Raw genomic sequence first — 13897 nt, 5'->3', positions numbered from 1 at the left:
GACATGTGGCCTAGTTTTCTGAGAAGACTGGCTAAGCCTTGAGTGGTTGGTTTCTTTCTGTGATAATGTTAATCAGAATGGCTGTCACTGTGACAAACCCCTTAATGTATCTCTTAGCTTGTACATTCAGAGGATCCCATTAGCATCCCTTGGCTGTGTTGACTCTCTGTGCATGCGTAAGGTGAGGCAGAGTCACGGCAGTAGGAGTGTGTGACAGAGGCTACTCACTCCGTGACAGGAAGCAAAGAGAGAAGCAGAGACCACAAACAAAGCAAAAGTTCAGGGTTATGTCCTCAGTGACCTGTTTCCTATAGTCCCACTGTTTAAAGCCTTTACCACTTCCCAAACCATCATCACCAGCTGGAGACCAAATGTTTAAACTGAGCCTATGGGGGTCAGTATTATAACAGGGCCTCAGACCTTAGCACAACTGACTCCATGATGAAAGTATCATTCTGGCTGTATAATTCAGCATGTAGACAGAAACACTTGCCAAAACTAAAATAAAGGCCTAATCTGTCAAAGTCCATATCATTCTGGGAAAGTCTCAAGTGTACTAACCTTGCTTTTTAGCTTTTGTAGTTCTGTTCTGGCTGACTGTTCTTGTGAACTGACATATGTCAACCTAGAGCATATGTTTGGTGCTTAAAAGCTCACCCTGAGAATGACTCGGGGATAACTGGGATCCCGGACACTCAGTGTAACTGTGGCCAGCTAATGAAGACTTTCTATTATCTCAGGCCCATGTCTTCTCTGGTGAATACCTCACAATGTTTCTGAAAGCCCCAGAGAAATCCCACAGACCATACCTTGAGACACCGGGGTCTCAGAGCCCCTTAGAAAAAGAAAGAGTGCAGTTGTCAGGTACTCCTAGAGGGTGTGCAACTTGAGATGTTCCAGCATCCCCACCCCAGACTCCCTTTGATCATTTGTTGCCTGTCGATTCAGATGGGTCTGACACCTCCACCACAATAAGAAACGAACTGGAAAGTCACCTGTTCTGTCACCTCCAGAGGTAAGTCTAAGTTAACGTGACTTCTGTTTGGCTGCTGTTCCAGTGTCCAGGATCCCTGTGAGAGTCCTCCTGTCTGCTCAGGTGTATAAATGTGTGGTGGCCACCCCTGGTTCTCTCTCTCTCTCTCTCTCTTTCTCTCTCTCTCTCTGTGTGTGTGTGTGTGTGTGTGTGTTTGTGTCCATGTGTCATTCTATGTGTGTCTCCGTGTGGGCACACCTCTGTCTTTCTATGTGTTCCTGTCGGATTTGTTTCTCTGCATTGACCAGTGACTTTCTCTGGTGTGAGGAGCCTCTGGCTTAAGAACTATGCCCCATCCTTTTGGGGACCTGAATCCTCTTGCTTCTGCAAGAGGTCACCCAGGGAAACCCAAAAAGATCCTCCCTCTGTCTGTCCCACTCCAGGAGCAGGCACTCTGACGTGTTTTGTTGCTGGACTCCTGCTCTTGGTCAGGGTTAGTCCCTGTGGAGGTGTGAAGGAACTGGGTATCTCGTCAAGGGCCCCCACCATGTAAGAAGAAAGCACACAAGAAGGGAACAGAGACTCCTAGGTGAGCATTCCCTCTGCTCTGCACCTGCTCTAAGCTGCCCCAGGGAAGGGGGGGAATTCCCCTGGGCTGAGCTGGAAGTAAAAAGGAAATTCTACTCCTTTCTCTGTTATGATTTATGTCTCCTTTTAAATCAGTGATCTGTAAAACCCTTTATTTTCTGAAAAAGTAAAAATAAGTAAATAAACAAATGCTCCCTGCACTGGGCAAAGGGATCACTACCAGACAACACAGCCTGGATAAAACAAATTTTTCCTTCTATCTACCACTGACCTCACAGACTTTAAACAACTTTTGATAGGTCCTTCTTAAAGGATTAAAGATAGCTACTAAAACGGTTTTCGGATGGATCACAGAGCCCCCAATGGAGGAGCTAGAGAAAATACCCAAGGAGCTAAAGGGATCTGCAGCCCTATAGGTGGAACAACATTATGATCTAACCAGTACCCCGGAGCTCTTGACTCTAGCTGCATATGTATCAAAAGATGGCCTAGTCAGCCATCACTGGAAAGAGAAGCCCTTTGGACTTGCAAACTTTATATGCCCCAGTACAGGGGAATGCCAGGGCCAAAAAGTGGGAGTGGGTGGGTAGGGGAGTGGGGGTGGAGGGTATGGGGGACTTTTGGGATAGCATTGGAAATGTAAATGAGGAAAATACCTAATTAAAAAAACAAAACAAAACAAACAAACAAACAAAAAACCGGTTTTCTTTGTCACCAACTTGTCCCCAGATGTTAAAAAAAAAAAAAAAGTTAAAAAAAATGTATTGGTATAACTAGGTCCCAGTTGCTGGAAGTACCTTAAAAGGTGTTCAACCACAGAGAGCTGAGTGGGGCAAGGTCTTTTACATAACTGAAAGCCACTGTCCCATTTCCTCATGATGAAATACAGTGAGACTTAGAGATACCCAGCAAAGTTCCCGTGTCTCACCCTCACATAGGGGATTAAAGAAATCAATACCTCAGGATTGGCTCAACACCATGCTCCTATAATTGTTCAACTACCCAGTTCAGCTACCTTTTTCCAAGTAAGACAATACCCAATGACCCTGGACACATAAGGGGAAAATGCAGATTATATTGCCTAGCTTGAAGAAACAGATATCTTGGTGCCCAACCAAGAGGTACCTGGGACTGAACCTCTCCTGCCTGTGAAGAAAACTGGGACCTCTGATCCTCATGAGTCTGTATTCCAGAGAATCAGGTATACATACTCTTTCACCCAAAATATGTATTTTCCAGCTTCCCATTGGCAGAGGTGAGGTGACCCATCTTTGCTTTTACATGGACAGACCCAGTGGGAGGTAACAGTGGGCAACTTACCTGGACTGGGTTGCCCCAGGAATTAAAGACACTAAATGCAGACTTCCTGCCATTCTGTCAGAAGTTTCCAGGGAAGATAGATTACAAAAGGGCCACTGAGCAGCTGCTGTCAGAGTTGTAGACATTGGGCTACAGAATGTCAGCTAAGAAAGCTCAACTTTGTATATCAGTGGCTTCTTATCTTCGCTACCAGCTGAAGGAAGGCAAAAGGAGCCTGTCTCAGAGTAAGATTGCTACGGTCCTCCAAATCTCAAATTCTAAAGACTAAGAGTTCCTGGCTACAGCAGGATATTGATGCCTCTGGATACCAGAGTTTGTGGAAATAATAAGACCTCTCTACGCCAGCACGGAGTAGGGCATTAAGTTTCTAATCTGGACTGAGACTAAACAAAAGACATGTGAGGCTTTAAAAACAGCTCTGACTTCTGCTTCAGCCCTAAAGGGATTTTAAGGAAAGCTTTGGGGCCATGACATGCCCGTGTGGTTGGACCCTGCAGCCACAGGATGAGCCACCTGTTTAAGAATCATGACAGTTATTGCTAGTTTAATAAAATAAAGCAAACAAGTTAACACTGGGTCAAGATCTTATCCTCACAACACCCATGACATGATTGAGGCCCTCCTGAGGAAGTCCAGAATGCTGGCTCTCTAATGACCACGTGACCAGACCCTAACTCCTGGCGCACCCTCGAGTCCAGTTTGAGAAACTTAGCACCATCAATTCAGCTGCTCTCTTGCCTGATGACACTGGTGCTCATCCATGACTGTCAGGAGATGAAAGATAAAAGCAAGTATGCGGGAGCTAAAATAGTTACTTGAGCTGAAATGATATGGGCCCACGCCAAGTACCTCAGCTCGAGAGCAGCACTGATTGCTGTGACCCAGGCTCTCAGATGGGGAAAGGAAAGTCTACCACGCTATACACAGACTGTCAGTGCTGTGCTTTTACCACCAGTCATGTCCACAGTGTGATCTAGAGAAAAAAGAGAGCTTCTTACTACTAGGAAAGGGGACATTAAACAATTTTGGCTTCCCCTAAAGGCTGTTTGTCTTCCTCCACAAATTCTTGTCTTCTACTGTCAGGCTTGTGTCTTGGCTGCCTGACAAATGGCCCTAAGACCACTGGGGCCTATGGATATTCTGGTATCATATCATGACCAAATGCTGCCTGAGACTCCACGGTAAAGAAGAAATGGACAACTTAACCCCCACACCAGAGGGAAAGATCTTCTCTTGGAAACAACCGGCAGGACTCTGGTAACTGATGTTTGGGGAGGGGATGGGAGAGGGCTGGAAGTGAGAATGGATATCATTGCAGGGGCATCTCTGGGACTAGCTGGAGACCTGGGATAGGGGAGGCTCTGGGGAGTTTATGGGGTGACTCTAGCTGAAATTCCTACCAACAGGGGATATAGAGACTGAAGTGGTCACTTTCTGTAGTCGGGAAGAACTTCCAGTGGAAAGAGGGGGACATCAATCTACCCACAAAACCTTCACTTCAAAATTAGCTCTGCCTACAAGATGCACAAGGATAAAGATGGAGCAGAGACTGAGGGAACAGCTAACCAATGACAGATCCAGCCAATGAAACCCATCCGATGGTGGTGTTAGAACAGGTGTTGTGTCCTCCTCACCCCTGATCCTATGATCCTGGGTGTGCTAGAGTGACTGGGAGTGGAGCCTCCTCTGGGAGCTGTGGGTGGCAGAATTCTTGTAGCATTCCTTTCTCAAGTCACTCCAGGCCCTCCAGTGCATAAAGACTCTGCATTGGACTATCCAAAAGATCCACCTCCAAGGTTCCCCACCAGTTTTCCCTTGTCCCAGTCCAGTGATACTATCTGGGTCAAATAGATATCCAATAGGGCCCTGAAACTAACATGGAAATGACCCTACAAGATGATTGTCTCCGCTCCCATGGCTGTGAAGATATAACTGGAATTGTACCATGGATCCACCTCACCCCAGTCAAGAAAATGGAAGCCACAGATACTGCTTCCAAATAGACTGTTTCCAGATTTCACTGGGGCCTGGGCTCTTCCAGTCCTCTACCTCTTCCTGAGACTTGTGTTTGGTATGAATAGAGGGTTATGGCTTAACCCCCACAGCCCTCATGTCTAGACCTGGGAACTGAGGAAGACAGACACAGGAAAGGTTTTATATAGTATATCTACAGACCAGTAACCCATATTCCATCTTGACCTTTACAATTCTATACATACCCTGTGGCTGCCCCCCCCCCCCCCCCGTTGCCAACAAAAAGGGTGTTTAAAAGATTCTGTCTTTGGAAAATAGGAAAAATCTAGGAAATCAGACTCCATGCCACAGGAAGGGACTCTGGGGAAAGAAGTAATCATTCCCAGGCAAAACTCAGCCAGGATTGCTGGTTATGCTTAGACACCTGACCCCTGTAATACACTGGGATAGGAACCAGCCAGACTCTCAGCCCATTGACTGACAAAACTTAACATGACAATGGGTAACTAATGTTAGAGGACTTATAAGGGGCTAAAACTTGTCTAATATCCAAAAATCTATTACCTTGACACTTTGTCTTATTCTGATGCCTGCTATTCTGCCTAGGGTTAATTCATATGGACAACAACATTACTGGACCTCTGAGACTACTTGGTGGGCATGTACTAATGGTTTGACTTAAATCTGCCTCTTTTGACACTTTCTAAATTAAGTAGATAGGGTGATCAGGACCTAGAGGTATGAAAAAGTTCAGTTTCTGAAGTAAACAACAATTAGATTCACTTGCAGAAATGGTCCTACAAGATTGGAGAGGCTTAGATGTCTCATGAGATGAAGAAAGTCTATATGGCTTTGGGAGAGGCATCTTGTTTCCTGCTAATTGATAAGGAGTAATTCGAGAAAGTCTTGCTGTGGTTGGGAAAATAATATATCTGTCTCTGTTCCCTTAGTCCCCCTGGCTAACTGCTCTGCTCTCAGCACTGGCTGATAATTCTCATTCTCATCGGATTTACAGTGAGGCTCTGTGTCTTAAAGTAAAACAGGATGAGCCCATGCATTGATTCATTCACTAAAACCAGTGGGAAATGTAACAGGGCCCCAGATCTTAGCACAGCTGACTCCACGATGGCTGTAAAACTCAGTATGTAGTCATAAGTATCTGCTGAAACTGAAACAAAGGCCAAAGCCACCAGAATCCATATAGTTTTGGGAAAGTCTCAAAATGTACTTGATTTTTACAGTTCTATACATACCCAATGGATGGGTGGGCCCTCCTAGTTGCCAAAAACAAAACAAAACAAAACAAAAAAACCCAACCAACCAACCAAACAAACAAACAAACAAAAAACAAAAAAAAACCAAAAAACCAAAAACAAAAAAACAAACACAGGGGTTTAAAAAATTCTGGCCTTTGGGAAATAGGAAAAACCTGGGGAGTCAGACTATGTCACAAGAAGGGTCTTGTTGTTGTTGTTTTGTTTGTTTGTTTGGTTGGTTTTTTTTTGTTTTTTGTTTGTTTTAGCTTTTAGGTGTTTAGCTTCTGCAATTATGCTCCTGCTTACTGGTCTTGTTAATTGAAGAATGTCAACCCAGAACATGTTTTTTTGTGATTACGAGCTTACCCTGAGAAAGGTTCAGTGTTACACTGGGGTCCTGAACATCCAGTGTAGTCACCAGCTGACTAATAAAGACTTTCTATCGGCTTAAACTCTTGTCTGAGCTGATGAATATCCCATAACACTACACACTAGGTCAGTCCAATACAAGTTCTCCCACATCATCTATGCTCCAACCCACCTCTCCTTATTTCACGTTGGATGTCACAATAGAGCATGTTTCGGGTTACTGGGTTACTAGGTCACACAATGTGTTATGTGCCTCTGACCTTCCTTTTTAAAATTCTGTAGTAATATGTATTAATTATATGCAATCATATGTTTAATAACAATTTTCTTACATGTACACAATTCATTCCATTCCAATCATATTTACCCTCCCATAATCTTCTCCTGTCTCATGTGTGTGTGTGTGTGTGTGTGTGTGTGTGTGTGTGTGTGTGTGTATGTCCATGGGAAAAGGTTTGTTTACAGGAGCATGGGCACATTACTAGTGAGCACACTACTGAACAAAATGTTTCTCCATCCCTCTTTGGCCTTTAACTGTGTGAAAATCCTCTAGGAGAGGTGGGACCTGTGAGCTCCTCCCTACTCCATGAAATCTAGTGCAGGTACTTACAGTTGCTGTGAATTCAAGAGTGCAACAGCCATCTCATACCCAGAAATCACAGTCTACATATCTAATTCTTGCATTCTTTCTGTCCCTTCTTCCATAATATCCCCTGAATCTCTGAGGGGTGTGTGAGAGATGTTTTATTAACGGATGAATAGTCAACAATCACTTATTCTCAGCATAGTGACCAGTTGTGAGTGTCTGCAGTTACTGACTCTTGCAAGATGCTTCTCTCACAGAACCCCATAGTTCTTCTACATTTCTTTCTTCCAAGTCACTCTATGCTGCATCAAGGAAGATGACCGTCCTGTTCACAGTTTCTTATGGAGTAATAAAGCATCCCATAATGTTCTATCTCGATAAATATGTGACCTTATTCAAGCTGTTCCATCCAGTATCCCCTTACCTTCTCTACGCTGGCCCAGTGATCTATCACATCACTAGCGAAGTTGAACTTGGCAGGTGCTTCCTGGTGGCCCCACTGTATGGGTATTAGTTTCTTGATATTCATATGGAAAGTACGGCAGGAAATCTCATTCCCCCAGAGAGTGAAAAGTCTTGGAATTTTCCATAGATGATGCATAGTCAGAGCTGTGAAGGAAGGTAGAATAGGTGAGTTCGTCCCTACTGGATTTTGACACTTGCCATAAGCTAGTAGAGACATATATCTCTTCTCTGTCCTCCAGGGTTGATTGGTTGTATTTGTGGGTGAGTTGAATTGAAACTGAGTGCCTGGTACAGTCTCTTTCTGTGTATTATTCTCCTAAAGAACCATTCCACCAGCTCCCATTTCTGGCTAGGCTTGCTGGCCAAAGAGTCTCCGTGATCCTTTTGTCTCTGCTCCCCTAGCACTGGGCTCACACAAACACACAGTTTTTTACATGGGTACCTGGCTTCTGAATGAGGGTTCTCATGCTATTTCAGTAAGTGCTCTTACCCAAGGTACTATCTCCCTATCATCATTTTTGGGGCTTCCTGTGAGACCGCATATCCCAGAAAAGCACTAACCTTTCCTGAGGCCCCAGATGATGTCATGAGGAGTTCCCAACATGGCCCCTTTCAACTTACAGTTATTTTCAACTAAGTTTTGTAGGCACATTCTATATCTGTGTTTAGAAGGAAACAACTATAAAATGCTTGGAATGCTCATTAGTGCAGCAACTACTGGCTAATACAATAATTCTTTAGAGTCCCTTTTAATTGACATATCTGAAAAACTACCCATGTGTAGTGCAGGGTCTAACATAAGCAATCATTTAGAAGATTATAGCTGTTGTATTTTTTTCATTTCATTGGCTCCATGGAAAGATGTTCCAAAGCTAAAAACACTGGTCTTTGAATTCTGTCACATGCTCTTAGATGAGACTGGAATTTTAAGCCTAATGAACTTTGAGTCAGGGAATCGAGCCAGCAATCCATTGTGTTTGCTGGATTCCCAGACCCCTTGGTTCAGGCAGAAGAATGGATGGAACACAGGGTCCCCAATGGAAGAACTAGAGAAAGTACCCAAGGAGCTAAAGGGGTCTGCAACCCTATAGGTGGAACAACAATATGAACTAACCAGTACCCCCGGAACTCATGTCTCTAGCTGCATATGTATCAGAAGATGGCCTAGTAGGCCATCATTGGGAAGAGAGGCCCCTTGGTCTTGCAAACTTTATATGCCTCAGTACAGGGGCCAAGAAGTGGGGGTGGGTGGGTAGGGGAGTGGGGTGGGGAGGGTAAGGGGGACTTTTTGGGATAGCATTTGAAATGTAAATGAAGAAAATACCTAATTAAATAAAAAAATCTTAATATAACAAACTACAAAAACAAAAACAAAAAAAGAATGCTTGTCTGTGGCAATTCCAAATATTCTCTTGATTTCTCAAAGAAGAAGAGGGAAGAATTTCCTTCCCAGGCCTGGGGAACAATAGCTAGTGTTTTCATGGCTGATGGTCTCTCTCTCTTTCAGTGACTGACTCTTATCTTCTAGCCTCTCCTCTTCAAATCAGCATCTATATCTTCACCACTAGCTAACTCTCTGCTTCTTCTGTGTACACTCCTGACCAGCTCTCCTGTCCTCTACTTTTGGTTGGCTGAAGACTCCCTCTCTCCTATGCAATGCTGTCCCCTCACTAACACCTTGTGACACTCCCTTTGTGGCTTCTAGGAGTTTTGAACTATCTTCCTTTGGAGAATTTTCCCTGTCCTTGCTATCTGTTACTCCTCATGACTGGTGAGTGTCATCATGATGCACAGCCCCACCTTTTTGCCTCTTGCATAAACACTCACCTTCTGGTCTTCTTCTGGAACTCTCTCTGACAGTAGCTTTGTCTATTTCCCTCTTGGGAAGTCGTTTGAGAATTCCTGCAGCATCAGTGGAGAGAAGAGCACTGAAGCTGACAGTTCCCTAATCAAGCCTGAGTAGCCTCCGAGGGCTCAGCTAATCATTAATGGTGCACAATTTTAGGCTGATATTACTCCTCCTAACGAAGTTTATGTGAGGCACAGTCTTTGAGCCTGTGGAGGAGTGTCAGTTGAACTGCTCCTTAGCCCAAGGGATCAATGAGAGGTTTATTCTCATAATCGACAGCAAGGTTTTGCCCTGACCAGGGGAAGAGGATGGAACTTCAGAGTCTTTATGTAGTGTCTCATTACCTTTAATCCTTTCATTCATTTGACTTCTACCAAAGGTCTCTTTTCCTGCTCTGTTTGTGACACTCATCCAGGGTCACTGTTTGGATCCAGGTCTCTTGCCAATGGCCCTACAAGTATGTCTCTTGGCTGGATCTCTTTCCTGAATGCTCACCTATTTGATGTCTCCACTTGGATATCTAATAGGGTTTTTGTTTGTTTTGTTTTTTTGGTTTTTTGAGTCAGGGTTTCTCTGTGTAGTCCTTGCTGTCCTGGAACTCACTCTGTAGACCAGGCTGGCCTCAAACTCAGAAATCGCCTGCCTCTGCCTCCCAAGTGCTGGGATTAAAGGTGTGCACCACCATACCCGGCCATCTAATAGGTTTTTAAAAGTAGATTCAGATAGTGCTAGGCATTCTAGCTCTAAACCCTGCCACTGTATCTTGGGCCTTTACCAGCCGATGACCATCCTGTTACTGTTTCTTTGCATGAAATCTCAGGTTCCCACCTCCTTTATGCCTAGATCTGGTCAATCTGTCGGTTCTGCCTTCCAGCTGTGACTGCAACCTGTCCTACTCTCTTCAGTGTTCCAAAGGATCATTTCCTGTCTGTCTTGGCATTACTATCGCCGTGATAAAACACCACAACTAAGCACAAGTTGATGAGGAACAGGTTGATTTGGCTCACACTTCCGCATTGTAGTGCACCATTGAAGAAAGCCAGGAAAGGAACTCAAAAAGAGCAGGAGGCATGAGCTTATGCAGAGGCCACGGAGGGCTGCTGCTTACTGGCTTGTCCTGGTAGAACCCAGGACTTCCAGCTCAGCAATGGCACCAGCTACAATCAGTCACTAATTAAGAAAATGCCCTACAGCTGGATCTTGTGGAGGCTTCGTCTTAACTGAGGTTCCCTCCTTTCAGTTAACTCTAGTGTGTATCCAGAGGACATATGACTAACCAACAAACTAGCCATGGGACATTTTGTGCTTTCTTTTCTGTTCTTCCTGCCTCTGCCCTTGAAACCTGTTCTCAGAATGAACCTGACTTAACTCAGTCAGACCATGGAGTCTTCCAAATGAAATACGTATCCATGGATGAGCGTGGATAGGGGATGATATCCTGGAGCAGGAGCAACTGACCAATGCCTATACTGGTAAAGAAAATGTCACCTACCTGGGATTGGTGCCAAGCAACCCTATTCTCAGGTCAAGTGGTCATGTTGCCTGTGAGGCAGACAGAGGCAAATAAGATTTCAGAAGGGGTTGAGAAAGAATAAACAGAGAGACAGAGGGACATAGATGGACAATTCAGATGGTCACATAAATTCTAGCTCTGTCTTTCAAATGCCTTGGGGCATGAAGGCCAATGTCTTCAAACTCACTTTCATTGTTTATCTATCTAGAGGGAAGAAAAATAGCTCCTATTAATCCTTCTTTCCACTCCACAGCTCTTTGGCAATTTTTCCAGTGGTCTAAAGTTCATTCATCCGTTTCCAGTGACCATGAGTAGTTCAGAGTGTCACAAAGCTCCCAGGCACACTTTCCAGCCTCTGAGGACCACTGATAACTCAAGCCTTAGTTTCTGTCTGTTGAATAGGTTAACAGTGACATCTCCAAGTTTGTTTGAAAGATGATGTGTTGCAAGACATTTGATCACACTGTAAATCCCAAGATTGTGTTATTTACTAGCAAAACCTGTTTTTATCTGTGGCGTGGCTCAGTTTTAGCACACACCCTAAATCCAAGAGCTTTCTCCTTTAATATTGTAAATAGGATTAAATAAAGTTAACCATAGGTCAAGAGGCAAAGCAAGCAGCCAGTTGACAGGAAGTAAACATAAGGAAAAACTATAGAGAGTCATAGGGAATCAGGAGACAGATGGAGAGAGACACAGGAAGTAGATAGGAGGGATATTGAGTTTGAAGGAGGTTGTTTGAGACAGCGTGAGAGAGGGGCATGCCTGGCAGGATGTAGGCTGAGAAGGAAGGTCATCTGGGTACTTTCTCTGCCCTTCTGAGACAGAAGCTTTCACCCCAGCATCTGGCTCCTGGGTCTTCATTGGTAAAATCGAAGTATTGAGATTTTTGTTAACATACAACAAAGGCATGATGAAATAATTCTTACAGAGCATGGTTAGGAAAAACCCTGGCATCTCTGTTTGACTCACTCATAAGGTCAGAAACACAAAGATGGGCTTGGGAAATAGACCATGGGGTCAAAGTCCATATGACACACCTGAGAAGTGCTAGCGTGCATGTGTAATCCCAGCACTCCTAAGACAAGATGTGAAGCAGAGACAGGAGAATCATCTGGAAGCTGGCAAGACCAACCAGCAGACAGGTCCTGCTCAATGAGGAGCAAGACCTGGTGCCTGCAAGCTGTCCTGTGACTTCCATGCCAATCTTGTGGCATATGGGTGCCTATCCTGAAGGTGTCTGTCTATCTTTCTCCTTCTACACTTCCATAACAGAAATTCCTGGTTGCCTTTGAATCATGCAGCCACGAGCTCTTCTGTACTCTTCTGGAAAGTTCTCTTATATTGACTTTAAGCTCCTTTTGTCATTGCTCTCAGGGCCACTTGTATCTGCCCCCAGTGAGCATTCAGAACATCAAGAACGTGGACTATCTTCTGTCTATTTTCTCCAGTGCTCTGAGCCTATGTCTAGGGTAGAAATCTAAGCCGGAGCTGCTGTCTTCCCATATGGCTCTATGTCGGGACTTTCGTAGGATTTGCTTGGGAAGGAGGAAGCTACTTTATGAAAGAATTAGGAAAAATTTACTTCCTGGTCAGTGCTTAGGTTTACTGTGCTCACCGGGAGCCAGAACGACAGGCAACTCTTCTCACTGCTTTTTCTCCTTTATAGGTGCAGTCGCCCTATCTTAGGTGCTTATCAGGAACATTAAAGCTACTGACCTCTGCTGGACTTAAGTCTCTTCCTGGATCTGAGGCAGGAGTGGATCTCGCCCCACCTTTTCTGCTCACTGACGCTTTCAAACCCTCGTGTGCCTACTCTTCAGTCTGAATTCATGTAGTTTTATTTTTTTAAGTTAATATAGTTAGTTTTCAAATCTCTCTCTCTCTCTCTCTCTCTCTCTCTCTCTCTCTCTCTCTGTGTGTGTGTGTGTGTGTGTGTGTGTGTGTGTGTGTGTGGTGTGTGGACGCAGGCATGCACATGTGTAACATGTAAATTGTACTTTGACCATGCTCCCATTATCCTCTTATCACAAAACTCTTTCCCCCTAATGCGTCCCCTTACTACTTTTATATTTACTCTTATGACATGGTGGGGAGTTATTTACTTGAACAAAAGTGACTTAACAGTGGCTACATCACTAAAGACTACGACCCTGCCTACTTCAGTAACCGTTAACTGCCTACAGTTCCTCAGGAAACTTGTAGGCCTTGTGCACCTCTCCATCATCCACAAGGGGATGCTGATGAATCCAGTGTGGTGAAGAGGCCCACCACTGTTGTGAGTTCATGGTGTGTCTGGAAGACAGTCTTTCAGACCCAATGTGCTTCATCCTCAAAAGTTTCCTGACCACTCACCTTCCCCCCCCCCCCTTTCAACAATCCCTGAGCCATGGAAGAATTAAAAAAAAAAATCTGTGTGCATAAAAGTAAATATTTACAAGACAACTTGACACCATCTCCATTTAGAAAAACAGCTAATACATTCTTCCTCTAGAGACTATGATCTCTCCAGCCATGGAATTTCGGCCAGGTTTACGCTACCTGGCATGAATTTCCTTAGGTGGAATGAGCCTCAACTCCAATCAAAAAGTGGTTGACTGTCCTCATAATGGGCTTGCCATTATTTTACCAGTGAGCATGTCTTGCCTGGATGATTAATGTCGAGTGTAGGATGACTTCTCCCCTACATGCTGACTAGCTCCCAGCACTATGAAAACTAGCCTAGTAAGGATGACGCTCCCAGCTCAGTGTTGGATTTCTCTAAGACTTGTAACCACAATGTGTCATGTCTTCCACAAGAGGGCCGTATCCTCTATTTTGAAGGGTAACTAAGAACAATACCAACAGTCTGTCCTGTTTGAGGGACACCGAGGCCTACCTGACCAACCACTCATTTTGGTAACCCAGACCTGGTGCTGGGATTTTCATTTAATAATTCATGACTTCTGGGGCCACCAGTGTAGGAATGGCTTCTGCACCAGCTCCTACCTCCTTGTTTCTGGGC

The 13897-nt window shown here is 44.4% G+C and overlaps 1 protein-coding gene across 3 annotated transcripts in view; it reads right to left on the bottom strand.

Moving 5' to 3' along the window:
• Positions 1 to 13897, bottom strand: part of Acsm2 (acyl-CoA synthetase medium-chain family member 2) — a 46355-nt gene that overhangs the window by 29523 nt on the left and 2935 nt on the right. For 2 of the 3 annotated variants that reach the window (NM_001177978.1, NM_146197.4), the window contains exons 1-2: positions 9359 to 9464; positions 7491 to 7675 (exon numbers count right to left, since the gene is read on the bottom strand). In NM_001177978.1, the coding sequence (NP_001171449.1) occupies positions 7491 to 7667 (177 nt within the window). In that variant the 5' untranslated portion in view covers positions 7668 to 7675; positions 9359 to 9464. Of the gene's footprint in view, positions 1 to 7490; positions 7676 to 9358; positions 9465 to 13897 lie in introns of those variants that run through there. The other variant, NM_001177977.1, reaches the window with a different exon arrangement.

This window comes from Mus musculus, chromosome 7 (genome assembly GCF_000001635.26).
Source record: "Mus musculus strain C57BL/6J chromosome 7, GRCm38.p6 C57BL/6J".
NCBI lineage: Eukaryota > Metazoa > Chordata > Mammalia > Rodentia > Muridae > Mus > Mus musculus.
Note: the sequence above shows the minus strand (reverse complement) of the source record. Positions and strands in the feature narration are given on the sequence as shown.